At 35.0% G+C, this 16,550-nt stretch overlaps 1 protein-coding gene across 2 annotated transcripts in view; it reads left to right on the top strand.

The window, feature by feature from the left end:
- Positions 1–16,550, top strand: part of GALNTL6 (polypeptide N-acetylgalactosaminyltransferase like 6) — a 1,210,113-nt gene that overhangs the window by 475,749 nt on the left and 717,814 nt on the right. For both annotated transcript variants that reach the window (XM_050792469.1, XM_050792470.1), the window contains one exon: positions 10,844–10,982. In XM_050792469.1, the coding sequence (XP_050648426.1) occupies positions 10,844–10,982 (139 nt within the window). The remainder of the gene's footprint in view (positions 1–10,843; positions 10,983–16,550) is intronic.

The raw sequence follows: 16,550 nt of genomic DNA, 5'->3' as shown, positions 1-16,550 counted from the left end.
GTTTTGTTTTGTTTTTGTAACTAGCTAGTTCTGGTTTACTCTATAACCAAATATGTGTAGTTTTAATTTTCTTCAGCTATATTCTTATTCTTTAATACTGCCTTGGATTTGTAGGTACTGTGCATTTTTCAAATACATTTTTAATTCATCTCCTCAATCTCACTGTACACAACACTGCCCACCCCGCCCCCCCCACACAGGTCTACCCACCACCATTGCCACCACTACCAATGGCAACAATACAAAAACAAACAGAAATATATAGACCATCATTAGTAACAATCTTGGCAGATTAACTAGTAAGTTAATTTTTATACTTTAAAATTTTGTAGGAAGTTTTGTACACACTTATGTTATCTAAAATAATATGTTTCATTTTTTCTTAACTGTATACATATATATAGCTTTTATTTTTTTCTTGCCTTATATCACTTGACAGTATCAATAGATAGTATCGATAGGGTTCAGTTGTATAGAAGTATTGATGCTTGACATTATTATGTTTCTAACCTCAGGGGGAAAGTGTTCACTATTTCATCAATGATGTATGGCATTTGCTGTATTTTCACTGTGGCTACCCTTTGTCAAATTCATGAAAGTTCCCTTCTATTCCTAGGTTTCTGAAAATTTTCATTATGAATGTTTTTCAACTTTTACTCCAATGAATATTTTGCCTATACTGAGATAACATTAAGACCTATATTTTATTCTGTTCGTGTGGTGAACTAGGTATTGATTGATTTTGAATGTTAAGCCAACGTTGTATTTCTGGAATAAATTTCTATTGGTCGTGCTATATTATATTTTAAAATATTGGTAGATTAAATTTGCTAATATTTTGTTAAGGGTTTCTCCACCTGTATGAGAGACATAAATCTGTAGCATTCCTTTCTCACAATGCTCTTACCTGGCTTTGATATCAGATCCACGCTGGCAAGAAAATAAAAATAAGTTCCTCTGTTTTCTAAAAAATTTGTGTAATATTACTGTTTCTTACTTTAATGTCAGAAAAATTCATCAGAGTGTTCACCTAGGCCTGGAGTTTTCAACTTTTAAAAATAGATATAGGAGGCCGGGCGTGGTGGCTCACACCTGTAATCCCAGCACTTTGGGAGGCCAAGGCGGGCGGATCACGAGCAGGAGATCAAGACCATCCTGGTTAATACGGTGAAACCCTGTCTCTACTAAAAATACAAAAAATTATCCGGGCGAGGTGGCGGGCACCTGTAGTCCCAGCTACTCCGGAGGCTGAGGCAGGAGAATGGCGTGAACCCGGGAGGCGGAGCTTGCAGTGAGCCGAGATTGTGCCACTGCACTCCAGCCTGGGTGACAGAGCGAGACTCCGTTTCAAAAAAATAAAAAAATAGATATAGGACTATTTTGATATTAAATTTCTTCTTGTTAATCTTGGTAACTTTTTTTTTAAAAGAAGGAATCTATTCATTTAAGTGTGGCTATTTGTTTTCTATATGTCTTATTTGTTATAAAACCCTCGATTCATCCTTTTTCTGCTTTTTTTGTTACACAAACAGGATTTTTATTACTTCATTTCTCTTTATTGTTAGGCTTTATATTAAACATTCTTGTGCTACTTTAAACTTTTTTTTTAATTTATTTTTATTTTTATTTATTTATTTTTTTTGAGACCGAGTCTCACTCTGTCACCCGGGCTAGAGTGCAGTGATGCGATTTCGGCTCACTACAACCTCTGCTGCCCAGGTTCACGCGATTCTCCTGCCTCAGCCTCCCGAGTAACTGGGATTACAGGTGCCTGCCACTGTGCCCAGCTAATTTTTGTAGCTTTAGTGGAGACGGGGTTTCACCATCTTGGCCAGGCTGGTCTTGAACTCGTGACCTCGTGATCCACCTGTCTCGGCCTCCCAACGTGCTAGGATTACAGGCGTGAGCCACCGTGTCCGACGTTACCCTAGAGATTTCAGTATGGGTTATTAAGTTATTACACTTCACTCTAATTAAGATGTACCACTTCCAGAATAAGGCAACCCCAACAATTTACTACCTTTCTGGTTATGTCTCTTACTACTCCACCTTATAAAAAACCACACTCTTGCCATACCAAACCCTAGTTGGTATTCCTAATCTCCCTATATGCACTCACCTCTCAGTACCATGTTGTGATGCTTGTTTTCTGCCTGCCTACCCATTGCCTTTAAAAAAGTAAACTGTATAAATTGTATTGTGTATATTTAAGGCTCACAGCATAATGTTATGGGACACACATAGATTGTAAAATGATTACTATAGTGAAGCAGATTAACATATGTATTATCTCAATTACTTTTGTTTGTGTCACAACAGCAGATAAAATCTACTTATTTATCCAAACTCCCTAATACAATACCATTTTATTAAGTTAATCCTTATGTACACTAGAGCTCTAAACTTGTTTATCTTATATATGTGCTGTTTTATATCTTTTGACTTACATCTCCCTGTTTCCCACCCGCCCTCACTCCCCTGCCTCTTCCCAAGAATGAAACAGTAGTTACTGTCTGTTTATCGGTCCCATCTCATTGTGATAAATCCTTTGTCTGCCTCATAGTACAAAGTGCATTAATTCTTTTCTCCATTCCTTTCACAGGGGAACAAATCACTATACTAGTGATTTCTCACCCAAAGACAGAAAGACACAGTCCCAGCTCTCAATGCTCTTGTAGGTTATTAAAATACATTTTAAATCACAGTATTCTGGGTTTTTCTCTCTCAAACTTGATATTCAAGTTAATAACTGTGGTGTTCCTCATTTCATCCCCAGACCTTGTCACAGAATAGGTACTTAATATGTGCTTTTGAATAAATGAATGAATATCTTTCTTCATTTCCCCCGAGTAATAAGCCCAAATTTTTAGCACCTCATTTTCATATGGCACTCACAAAATATGTGTGGTGTACCTGTTATGTGGCAGTCACTCTTCTAGCTGCTGGGGACATTACAATGAAGATCAAAAAGTTCCTGCTTCTGCGGAGCATACATCCCAGTGGGAACATTAGTCAGTTAACAGGTGCAAACATAAATGTAGAATAGTAAGTAATAGATGGGGGGAAAAAAAGCAAGTTTGGGAACTAGGTCCTGATGTCCTGGGGATGCTGGTTTAATTGTGTTAATTATGAAAAATTTCTCCAAAAAATCATATATGAGCAGAGGTCTGACTATAAAAATTCTTGAGTGTTTCAACTGCTTATGCTCAAGATTCCTCAGAAAAAGTGTAAAAACACTGATTTAAGTTTTTCTTGTATTCTACTTAGTTGTAAGAAATAGTTAAAATACTTTGAATTGTCATCAGCAGGTTTTTTTTTTTCTCCTTCTGACATAAACCTACTTTATCTCTCAGTATTCCATCTTATGAGATCTCTATTTAGATCAATTTTATTATGTTCCAAACAGGATTTTCAACAACCCTGCCTGTACAAATTCATTCACCCCCATTTCTTCTTATGTAAAGTCTCCCTAGCCCCATACTTAACACAAAAACTATTTTAATTCTCTACTCTTCTTCTAATTTGAGCTGAAATCTCACTTTTCCTAATTGGAGTTTCCAGTTTATACAAAGTTCATTAGTTTGCCACAATTTTGAAACTCTTCTAGGGCTTATTGTTTAGTTCATTCAATTCCACAAATATGTTACCACCTCACAATTGCTGGTTTGTAAGTTTTCCCTATATCTTTTCAATCATAGAATATTTCTAGCTGTTTCAGGCCTGGGGTTATACTATCCGTATTTTCAATTTCCCTACCCAGTGGTGCACATAGTAGATGATCAATAAACACATCAAAAATTGGTAGGCACGCCAATGTACAAGACTGCCATACTAAATAAAATGTCATTTAGCTGGGGAAAAAATGCCAGGTACACAATGAGAAAATTAACATAAATTTCATGTTAAGTATCTACTATCTGCCTTGAGTATACATAGTATCAAAGATATATTTGTAAGACAGCAATTTTTCTGCTTAATACACATACATTTAAATGTAATATTTAATTTGTATATTTTGATTATTTAAAACATCTCACATACCTTTCATACTATTTTGAACAGCAGATGGTATACTAAGTCTCATATTTAAAGAAAGATGCTGAATTGATTTTATATTTGATAATAGTAAATTATATTATAAATTTTAGTGTTGAAATAGGTGTAGCAATAGAGAAATAACCACTGTTAAAACATCTGAATATTATCATAAATATTCGAACATACATTTTTTTTTTGTTTAGAGTCTTCTACTTTATTTTGTTTTGTTGTTTGCAAAAGCAATGTAAAACTGTATGAGACAATATAGACCATGATGCTCTACCTATTAGAACTTAAGATGAGTTGATAGAATTTTCAATAAAAACTGCTGGCTTTGTGTATAAAAATGTACCATTTTAAATCCTATTCTCACAACTGCAAAGAAGGAATGTCTAGTACGCCATAATTGGTGACTCATGAGTTTTGTTTTATACCTTTAGAGAATCATTCATTCATTTAAAAAGCTTTATCTAATGAGATTCATCACTCTGAACACCAAATTGATGTACAAATAAAATAAATTTCCCTTTAATTGACAAATGTTCTAATGAATGGGTAGCTTTAAATTTTTATTTTGTAGTCTTAGAAGTGACTAAATCTAAAGGCTCAGCTCTAAAAATAACTGTTTTGTACAGTTATTTTTTAAAAGAACTTCTTTTAATGTTTTAAAAGAAGCTTCGGGTGGATGTATACATTTTACTTAGGGCATATGAATTTAAAAATAAAAATATGTTGACCGGGAGCGGTGACTCATGCCTGTAATCTCAGCACTTTGGGAGGCCTACCTGGGAAAATCACCTGAGGCCAGAAGTTCAAGACCAGCCTGGGTAATGTGGCGAAACCCTGTCTCTACTAAAAATACAAAAATTAGCTAGGCATGATGGCAGGTGCCTGTAATCCTAGCTACTCGGGAGGCTGAGGCAGGAGAATCGCTTGAACTTGGAAGGTGTAGCTTGCAGTGAGCCGAGATCACGATGCTGCACTCCAGCCTGGGTGACAGAGCAAAACTCCGTCTCCAGTAAATAAATAAATAAATAAATAAATAAATAAATAAATAAATAAATAAGTTGAAGAAAGGAAAGGCTACTTTACAGTACAATTTTCTTTTTTTATTATTTGCATAGTTTTGGGAAAAACATTTACATGGATACATTTTTTAGTGGTGACTTCTGAGATTTGGGTGTACCCATCACCTGAGCAGTGTGCACTGTCCCCAGTGTGTAGTCTTTTATCCTTTACCCTTCCCCCTGAGTGCCCAGAGTCCATAATATTATTCTTATGCTTTTGTTTCCTCATATCATAGCTCCCACTTATAAGTGAGAACATATGATGTTTGATTTTCCACTCCTGAGTTACTTCACCTAAAATGATGGTCTCCAACTCCATCCAGGTTGCTGCAAATGCCATTATTTCATTCCTTTTTTTTGGCTAAGTAGTATTCCATGGTATGTATATGCCACATTTTCTTTATACACTCATTGTTTAATGGGCATTTAGGCTGGTTCCATATTTTTGCAATTGTGAATTGTGCTGTTATAAACATGCATATGTAAGTGTCTTTTTCTTATAATGACTTCTTTCCCTCTGAGTAGATACCCAGTAGTGGGCTTGTGAATCAAATGGTAGTTCTACTTTTAGTTCTTTAGAAAATTTCCATACTGTTTTCCATAGTGGTTGTACTAGTTTACATTCCCACTAGCAGTGTAAAAGTGTTCATTTTAAATCACATCCACACCAACATCCACTATTTTATGATTTTTAAATTATGGCCATTTTTGCAGGAGTAAGATGGTATCACATTATGGTTTTAATTTGGATTTCCTTCATAATTAGTGATGCTGAGCACTTTTTCGTATGTTTGTTGGCCATTTATATATCTTCTTTGGAGAATTGTCTATTCATGTCCTTAGCCCACCTTTTGATGGAATTTTTTTTTTCTTGCTAATTTGAGTTCCTTGTAGATTCTGGATGTTAGTCCTTTGTCAGATGTATAGTTTATGAAGATGCTTTCCCACTCTGTTGGTTGTCTGTTTACGCTGCTGATTATATCTTTTCCTGCACAGAAACTTTTGAGTTTAATTAAGTCCCATCTATTTATCTTTGTTTTTCTTGCATTTGCTTTGGGGTTCTTGGTCATGTAGTCTTTGCCTAAGCCAATGTCTAGAAGGCTTTTTCTGATTTTATCTTCTAGAATTTTTATGATTTTAGGTCTGAGATTTAAGTTTTTGATCCATCTTGAATTGATTTTTGTATAAATTGAGTGATGAGGATCCAGTTTTGTTCTTCTGTATGTAGCTTGCCAATTATTCCAGCACGATTTATTGAATAGGGTGTCCTTTCTCTACTTTGTGTTTTTGTTCACTTTGTCAAAAATCAGTGGGCTATAAGTATTTGCTTTTATTTCTGGGCTCTCTATTCTGTTCCAGTGGTGTACTTGCCTGTTTTTATACCAATATCGTGCTGTTTTGATAACTATAGCCTTGTAGTATAATTTGAAGTCTGGTAATGTGATGCCTCCAGATTTGTTCTTTTTTCTTATTCTTGCTTTGGTTATGTGGGATCTTTTTTGGTTCCACATGAATTTTAGGATTACTTTTTCTAGTTCTGTGAAGAGTTATGATAGCGTTTTGATTGGAATTGCATTAAATGTATAGATTGGTTTTGGTAGTATAGACATTTTCACAATATTGATTCTACCCATCCATAAACATGGGATGTGTTTTCATTTGTTTGTGTCATCAGTCACTTCTTTCAGTGGTGTTTTGTAGTTTTCCTTGTAGAAATATTTCACCTTCTTGGTTAGGTATATTCCCAAGGTTTTTTTTTTTTTTTTTTTTTTTTTTTTTTTTTTTTTTTTTTATTGGCTCTTGTAACAGTGGTTAAGTTGTTGATTTGATTCTCAGCTTAGTCACTGTTGGTACACAGCAGTGTTACTGATTTGTATTCATTGATTTTGTATACTGAAACCTTACTGAATTCATTTATCAGTAAATGAATTTTTATTGATAAAATTAATTGGATTTAATAAAATAAAATATTTGCAACCTATGTAATTAACAAAAATATAAAATAGTATGTACAAAACAAAAATTATTTTTAAAAACGCTTGAACAATCATTTCACAGTGAAAGAAATACAAATGATAAAAATATAAGAAATTATTAATTCATAGTAATCAAGAAATGTCAAATTAAAATATGAAATATATATATTTTACTGATGAAGTTGGAAATGTACAGTGTGTCTCAGGATGTGTCAAAACCATTATACGTACTTTAGAGATATCTCAGTAATTCCATTTCTAGGAATTTATGCTTCTCTTTCAAAAATGCATAACTGTGAAAAGTAAAGATGTTCATTGTAATGGGAAATCAGTAAATGAATTTTTACTGATAAATGAATTCAGTAAACTAGTAAACTAGGAGCTTTTTGGATGAGTCTTTAGGGTTTTCATGGTACATGATTTTATCATTGGTGAACCATGACAATTTGACTTCCTCTTTACCAATTTGGATGCCCCTTATTTCTTTCTCTTGTCTGATTGCCCTGGCTAGGACTTCCAGTACTATGTTGAAAAGAAGTGGTGAAAGTGGGCATCCTTGTTTTGTTCCAGTTCTCAGGGGAATGCTTTGAACTCCGCAACTCCCCACGCCCCATTCAATATAATGTTGCCTGTGGGTTTGTCATAAATGGCTTTTATTACCTTGAGGTGTGTCCCCTCTATGCCTATTTTACTGAGAGTTTTCATCATAAAGGGACACTGGATTTTGTCAGATGCTTTTTCTGCATCTATTGAGATAATCATATGATTTTTGTTTTTAATTCTGTCTATGTGGTGTATCACATTTATTGACTTGCACCTGGCATAAAATTTCCTTTTTAAATAGGATTTATGGAATTACATAGAGCTAGTTAAAACCACAGACTATATAAGTCAAAGAGACCTTACAGCTAATTTTGTCATTAATGGAAGGAAGATTTATGTCTTTTGAACATTTCCCCACGTTATATGGCTAATTTGTAACTATGGAAGTGCTAGTGAACATTAGTCTCTCTTTTATTTATTTACGTGTAACTTAGGTAGCACAATGTTTATGCCAAGATGTAATTGTGTCGGGTTAAAAAATTTATATGAAGTAATTTAACACAATACTTTGTACATTACAGATGCTCAATAACTAGCTGTTATAGACATGAAATTTCTCACTGATTTATTTTCCATTTAGGTTGAAAAGTAATAAGTGACATTTTCTCCTAAGAAATCAAACAGGGAAGAAAAGAAGAAGTTTTCTTTTTTGTTTTTGGTTTTGGTTTTTTAAGGCCAAATGTCATTTAAACATATTGTTTCTTTTCCTTTGATTGGAGAGGTTTTCAGTCTGCTTTGTGAGAATATAATTTCTTATCAATCCCCAGCCATTTGATCTTGATGGTCAGCACTATTGAATTTAAGGGCAGTAGTAGTAAGAAACTAAGAAAAGAAAGATGCCTTTTTTCTGAGGAATCACTGATATGGAAACCAAATTTCCTAACAAAATCTTGAATTCTAGTAATACAAAATGAATAACATGTTTGTAAATCAAGGTTACTACAGTGAAAAATATAAAAATCTCTAAAGATTTTTAAAAAGTGTTTTTTAAACTTCCATATCCTATTAATGAATAAACACCTTGTTTTAAAGGGTACTAGAAATATTCTTTCTTAAATGATGAGTTATAAATACATATTATTAGACACTGAAACACATACACATACAAATACATATTAATTACTCAGCTTAAATCTATAATACTTAACAATTGTATTAAAGTCAAGACCAGAGTAAATGTCTGTTAAAAATTATTTATTGTTAACTATATAATTAGATAAGAAATTGTGAGTTATGAAGAAAGAGGAGGCAAAATATTATTTGAAATAAACATTGTGTATCTGTAAAACACTAGTTTTTAAAAATTATTTAAAAAATAGTTCAGTATGGTGTCTGAATAAGAAGTATAAAAATATATAATTTTAGTGTGTGCCATTTAGAAAAATGTAATGAAAGAAAGGATACTACACATAATGTAACGAAGATAAAAACACATCTACAAAAATTTACCAAAAATTGCATAGGACTAAAAGAATGAAAATTGTATAAAATGCCACTGAGGTCCCAGGGCAGAACACTTGAAAAACAGCTGATACATATAAAAATATCAATTATATAAGAATGAACCAGAAAATCTAATGTAATCTAAAAAACAAAATCCAGAAAGGCCATTTTATTAAACAGTTCACACAGAAAAGTAAACATGTTATTAGTTGGAAAAAGAATACAGCAAGAAATGGCTTTGTATACATTAAAAGAGGTTACTACTATGATGTTTCCAGTGCAAGCATTGGCATAACAGTGAAATGCCATGGTAATTTTTAAATATGCACAAGCAAGTGTACAAAATTTTGTATGTAGTGTTTTAAAGCAGGGAAGAAAAAAGCAACTTACTCAATACTTTTTTTCTTTTTTTTAATGACAGAGTCTCATTCTGTCACGCATGCTGGAGTGCAGTGGCCCAGTCTTGGCTTACTGCAACCTCTGCCTTCTAGGTTCAAGCGATTTTCATTCCTCAGTCTCCCCAGTAGCTGGGATTACAAGTGTGTGCCACCACGCCTGGCTAATTCTTGTATTTTTAGTAGAGACAGCATTTCGCCAGGTTGGCCAGGCAGGTCTCAAACTCAGCCTCGGGTGATCAGCGTGCCTTGGCCTCCCAAAGTGCTGGAATTACAGACTTGAGCCACTGTGACCAACCTCAATAAACGGTATTTCTATAACTGCCTGAACTTTTCTTTTGAAAAAAATAAAAATTATATTTATCTCACTTCTCACACCAAAACATATTCCGGATGTTTCAAAAATTTTAACAGCTAAAATACAACTCTGAGTTTTTAAATGGATACTAAAAATGATATTGGACTAGGGAAGATCTTCTTTGTAAATATGTAAAATATAAAATGAGAAATTATAAAAGAAAAAAATAAAATCTGGATTAAAAAATTAATTAGATTTAATAAAATAAAATATTTGCAGCATATATAATTAACAAAAATATAAAATAGTATGTAAAAAAACAAAAGTTGTTTTTAAAAATGCTTGAACAGTCATTTCACAGTGAAAGAAATACCAATGATAAAAATATAAGGAATTATTAATTCATAGTAATCAAGAAATGTCAAATTAAAATATGAGGAATATATATTTTACTGATGAAGTTGGAAATTTACAGTGTGTCTCAGGATGTGTCAAAACTCTTATAAGTACTTTAAAGATATCTCAGTAATTCCATTTCTAGGAATTTATGCTTCCCTTCCAAAAATGCATAACTGTGAAAAGCAAAGATTTTCCTTGTAATGGGAAAATTAGAAATAAAAGTATGTTTTCAGTGGAATGGTATAAATTGGAATACAATCAAATAACATCAAGTATTGGAAGTAAATGTAAAGTATACAATTATTCTGGTAAAAGTCAAATTACAAATCAGTATATGCATTAGAATCTGCATACAAATATTAATAAACATACACTAAAAGTTTTGGCAGTGGTTCTGCAATGTGAGATTACACTTTCTACTTCTGTGGTGTTTGCTTTTTATATTGAGTATATTTCGCTTACCTAAAGGCAATTAAAATAAAATAATATAATAAAATCTTCGTACTAGCTCCTTCTGCAGAGCACAGCAATAGATGATGATACACATTCCAGTCTTCATATCTGTTCTAGAAGATAAAATGGCTTTTAGAGAGATGATAATCTCATTTTGTTTTCTCCTGCTAGGGAAAGGTGAACATGGGAAACCTTACCCCCTTACTGAAGAGGACCATGATGACTCAGCTTACAGGGAAAATGGTTTTAATATTTTCGTCAGCAACAATATTGCGCTGGAGAGGTCTCTGCCAGATATTCGTCATGCTAAGTGAGTATCAGCACATCAGTGATCAGGTTGGGGTTTTTTTTGGTTTGTTTGTTTTGTCCTTTGATTGTTTTTTTAAATGTGTATCGCTGTGAGATATGTAACCAAATATTTTATCCCAATAATTTTGATAAAACTCATATTGCATCATCTTAAATATACTTGATCTAAATTGGAGTAACCATTAAAATTTCAAAATAATTCTGAAAAATATTAAATACAAATTTTTGTTGACTGTGTTAACTCATTAAAATGAAATACTTTAAGACGATATCCATACTTTAAACTTTTGATCATGTAAATTACAAAGCAAATATTTTTTGCTGGTTATTAGAGCTACAGAACTGTCTACATGTGCATGTCTTCTATGAACTTAATTCTCACCCCAGACAGATTTAGTGCCATGGTTGTTGCATTTTCATAAAGAATACCCTAAATGAATGCATCCATAATCCAAAAGTAATAAGTAATGAGGCCGGGCGCAGTGGCTCAAGCCTGTAATCCCAGCACTTTGGGAGGCCGAGACGGGTGGATCATGAGGTCAGGAGATCGAGACCATCCTGGCTAACCTGGTGAAACCCCGTCTCTACTAAAAAATACAAAAAAAAAAAAAAAAACTAGCCGGCGAGGTGGCGGGTGCCTGTAGTCCCAGCTACTTGGGAGACTGAGGCATGAGAATGGCATAAACCCGGGAGGCGGAGCTTGCAGTGAGCTGAGATCTGGCCACTGAACTACAGCCCGGGCAACAGAGCGAGACTCCATCTCAAAAAAAAAAAACAGTACTGATTGTTGGTTCAATTTCCTGTCACTTTCTGAACTTGATCTAAAGTAGCTTGTCTATTGACAGGGAGTTCAGTTTGTATTGAATTGTAACTGCATATTATAGTTTAAATTATAGTACTATATATACTTACCCAAAATCCATCTTTTCTCTACCCACCCCCATCTACCTCTAACATCACTTACTGTACTTTTCATTTTACTGTGTTATCGTTTATCTGATAGCATAAACAATGTCAAAGGATGCCAAGAATATGGAAAGTGATAAAAATTTGGAATGTGGTATTGGCACATGTATCTGATAAATCTATCTAACTGTTCTAATACAGCTATCCTTCCACCCACAACAACCCAACAAGTTTCCTTTGGAAACCCTGGTGTGAGAAAGAGAAAAGGAAATAAAAACCAGGGCAACTAATTAAAATAAGAATTAGAAATCTAAGTTAAACCAGTAATTTAAAGCAAATAAAACTCCCTAACTTTGTGCAAAGATAATTGACCCTTTAGAAAAATATCAGTACATTATGGTTTGAAAAACTATTTTCTAGTTGCCATTTTGTATCTTTAGAAATTTATTTAAAATTATGAAGTAATTACTGTTTTTCTCCTCATGTTTTATATGAAGTTGCATTTCCCAATATAGTTAAACAGAGGACTAATGTGAAGAACAAATCATTTTTTTCCTAAATTGAGTGCTTTATATATTGACGCAGGCCTTTTAACCAGACAAATTATCCCCAGGTTACCTGAAATTATCTACAGTAATTCTCACTGACCAAGAACATTTCTAGTTATGAGAAATTTTAATACCTAATTGCACATAATCAAAGATGCATTAAATTGCATTGTTGGCATAATAAATATGCTAAGAGAATAATTTCTATCTATCCAGTTCCTCCCTGCGCCCACACTTTGGAGTTGCCCAGGCTAGAGTGCAGTGGCATGATCTCGGCTCACTGCAAGCTCTGCCTCCTGGATTCACACCATTCTCCTGCCTCAGCCTCCTCAGTAGCTGGGACTACAGTGGTCCGCCACCACGCCCAGCTAATTTTTTGTATTTTTAGTAGAGACGGGGTTTCACCATGTTAGCCAGGATGGTCTCGATCTCCTGGCCTTGTGATCTGCCCGCCTCAGCCTCTCAAAGTGCTGGGATTACAGGCATGAGCCACTGGGCCTGGCCCCCACCCCCACACTTCTAATCTCAATCTCTTAATGTGTATTCAAGTAGAAATAATGACAAGTTTAGAAACAGTGCAGAAAATCACTGAAGTCAAAAGAAGGCAGTTATTCCCATTCTTCTCAAAGACTATTTTTAGTGTGGTCACCATCTTTTAAGAAAAGATCTTCTCATGTAATAATGGGAAAAAAAATTGAAAGATGTAAAATAAATTCTGAAATTTTTATTAGGGTCACTGAATTTACAGTATGAGGAAAGCACTATAATAAATGTTACAGAAGAAAAATATGGCCAAAATATAATCTGTGATAATATTCCAACTTAGTTACTAAGGCTGGATATTTAATAGGACAAGTGGTCATATAGTAAGAAAAAAAAGAAAAAAATATGAAAAACAAATAACAGCAGCAACAACAAAAACCTTGAGAGGGTTTGAAATGGATAAAAAGAAAGTGTTAAGCCTGATACTACCAAGAATAAAGTTGACTTTGGTGAGGTCAGTATTTGACTCCTAGCAATGCTGGAAGAGGAGTCTGATGTCACCTCTGATTTTACCAGTGCTCCACCTGCAGGAAACTGAGAGCCAAAGAATGTCTTACAGGTTCCCATTGTTTAAAGTATTATGCTTTTGATTTCATCTGTGCTTCACCAAAGGCAGGTACATTTATCCACAAGAGTATGCAGCTCTGTGTAAGTGCTCTTTGAAATTATAAGATCAACTTGTGACATATTTCACTATTATCTATTTAACTAGGCTGAAAGTGATGGACCATAGCGTTTTTATATTGACACAATCTATAGAACAGAATGCAAACTTTGTATGACTTTTAAAATAAAACATAACAGTTCTAAGAAACTTTTCCTTTTCAGTAAGCCAACTGAAACTACAGTCTCAGAGTGCTAGCAGGGAAGAGTTTATTTTTCTTTATTCTAGGATTTTGCAATGGAAGATATGGGGACTCCTATCTTGACATTTAACTGAACTCGAACTTATTCTAAAGCATACAAGCCGGACTTACGCCGTGTGATAAACTATGTTGGCCACTCCCTGTATATTTAAGTGCTCTGCACTCTTTCATATTCTCATATTTAGTTTAAAAAAATCATGGTTTTATATGTTTTGATATGTAGTGCGCATTATAGTTCACTATGAAGAATATTTAAGACAAGTTATTTCAGAAATCCTAATGCATAGGTATTTTTTTTTTTTTTTTTTTTTTTTGAGACGGAGTCTCGCTCTGTCGCCCAGGCTGGAGTGCAGTGGCGCAATCTCGGCTCACTGCAAGCTCCGCCTCCCAGGTTCACGCCATTCTCCGGCCTCAGCCTCCCGAGTAGCTGGGACTACAGGCGCCCGCTGCGCGCCCGGCTAATTTTTTCTATTTTTTTTAGTAGAGACGGGGTTTCACCATGGTCTCGATCTCCTGACCTTGTGATCCGCCCGTCTCGGCCTCCCAAAGTGCTGGGATTACAGGCGTGAGCCACCGCGCCCGGCCCGCATAGGTATTTTTTAAAGAAATTTCCTGATTCATTTCTTCTTCACTAGTATAAAAATAAACTGCTTTTTTGGCTTTCTTATTTCCAAATCAGCACTAGATATCCTTAATTACAAGCCATAGATGAAAGACAGTATATTGGCATGTGTGCAATAACTTGATCAGTATTGGGGGAAACCCCATCCCCAATATTTAATGTGGGTTCTTTTCTATTTCCCTAAGCATTGACTGGTCTGAGAAATAAAGGGAAAGAGTACAAAAGAGAGAAATTTTAAAGCTGGGTGTCCGGGAGAGACATCACATGTCCGCAGGTTCCGTGATGCTCCCTGAGTCGTAAAACCAGCAAGTTTTTATTAGTGATTTTCAAAAGGGGAGGGAGTGTACGAATAGGGTGTGAGTCACAGAGATCACATGCTTCACAAGGTAATAAAGTGTCACAAAGCAAATGGAGGCAGAGCAAGATCAAAAGACCACAGGACAGGGCAAAATTAAAATTGCTAATGAAGTTTCGGGCATGCATTGTCATTGATAACATCTTATCAGGAGACAGGGTTTGAGAGCAGACAACCTGTCTGACCAAAATTTATTAGGCAGGAATTTCCATGTCCTAATAAGCCTGGGAGCGCTACAGGAGACCGGGGCTTATATCATCCCTTCGGCTTTGACCGTAAAAGATGGCCGCCCCCACGGGGGCCGTTCATAGACCTACCCTCAGGGGTGCATTCTCTTTCTCAGGGATGTTCCTTGCTGTGAAAAAGAATTCAGCAATATTTCTTCTATTTGCTTTTGAAAGAAGAGAAATATGGCTCTGTTCCACCCGGCTCACTGGCAGTCAGAGTCCAAGGCCATCTCCCTTGTTCCCTGAACATTGCTGTTATCCTGTTCCTTTTTTCAAGGCGCCAGATTTCATATTGTTCAAGCACACATGCTCTACCAACAATTTTGCAGTTAATGCAATCATCACAGGGTCCTGAGGCAACATAGATCCTCCTCAGTTTACAAAAATGATGGGAAGTAAAGAAGAGATTAAAGTAAAGAAGAAGAGATTAAAGTAAAGACAGGCATAGGAAATAGCAAGGGTATCGATTGTGGAAGTAATAAGCATCCATGAAATCTTCACAATTTATGTTCAGAGATTTCAGTAAAGAGAGGTGTAAGAAATCATAAAAGTATTAATTTGGGGAAATAATACGTGTCCATGAAATCTTCACAATTTATGTTCTTCTGCCATGGCTTCAGCCGGTCCCTCCATTTGGGGTCCCTGACTTCCCGCAACAGATCAGTCTTACTTTTATCCAAAAAATAAATTTCAAGCTTTTCACTTTTGTTTTTAATTTTTTTTATATTTCTTCCAAATGCTCTTAACATCTCTCTATCTTACAAATTGTTTCAGCTTCTTACACTATCTATGCTTTGGTATGTACAATTTTTTAATCTTTTTTTATATACACCTAGCCCTACACTTTTGGTTGAATTTGTATTTTTATTTTTATTTTTTTTTGAGACAGAGTTTCACTCTTGTTGCCCAGGCTGGAATGTCACGGCACAATCTCAGCTCACTGCAACCTCTGCCTCTGGGGTTCAAGCAATTCTCCTGCCTCAGCCTCTCAAGTAGGTGGGATTACAGGCATGCACCACCACGCCTGGCTAATTTTGTACTTTTAGTAGAGACAGGGTTTCTCCATGTTGGTCAGGCTGGTCTCAAACTCCCAACCTCAATCTGCCTGCCTTGGCATCCCAAAGTGCTGGGGTTATAGGCATGAGCCACTGTGCCTGACCCTGGTTGATTTTTATACATATTTTTGAGCACATACTTGATGTATTTTAAATATTCACTCCCTTCCTCTGTTAGTGCCAAGTCATGTCTGTATCCATAGTGCCTGTGATCAGCCTGAATCTCTCTTTAGAACATCTTATTTTAAATATTGTATTAAATATTTTATTTAATACACTGTTGATAAGAATTTTACAATGAGCACTTCTGTATGACAAATGTCCAGTCAATGGATATCTCGGTGGCCTGGTTTTGTTTTGCCACACTTTAAGCTTTTCTCCACTTGTATATTGATTTTGCCATGTCTTTGTATTTAGTCGTCTCCCTGAGATGTCACATATATGCTT

The sequence above is a fragment of the Macaca thibetana genome, chromosome 5 (genome assembly GCF_024542745.1).
Source record: "Macaca thibetana thibetana isolate TM-01 chromosome 5, ASM2454274v1, whole genome shotgun sequence".
Classification (NCBI taxonomy): domain Eukaryota; kingdom Metazoa; phylum Chordata; class Mammalia; order Primates; family Cercopithecidae; genus Macaca; species Macaca thibetana.
Note: the sequence above shows the minus strand (reverse complement) of the source record. Positions and strands in the feature narration are given on the sequence as shown.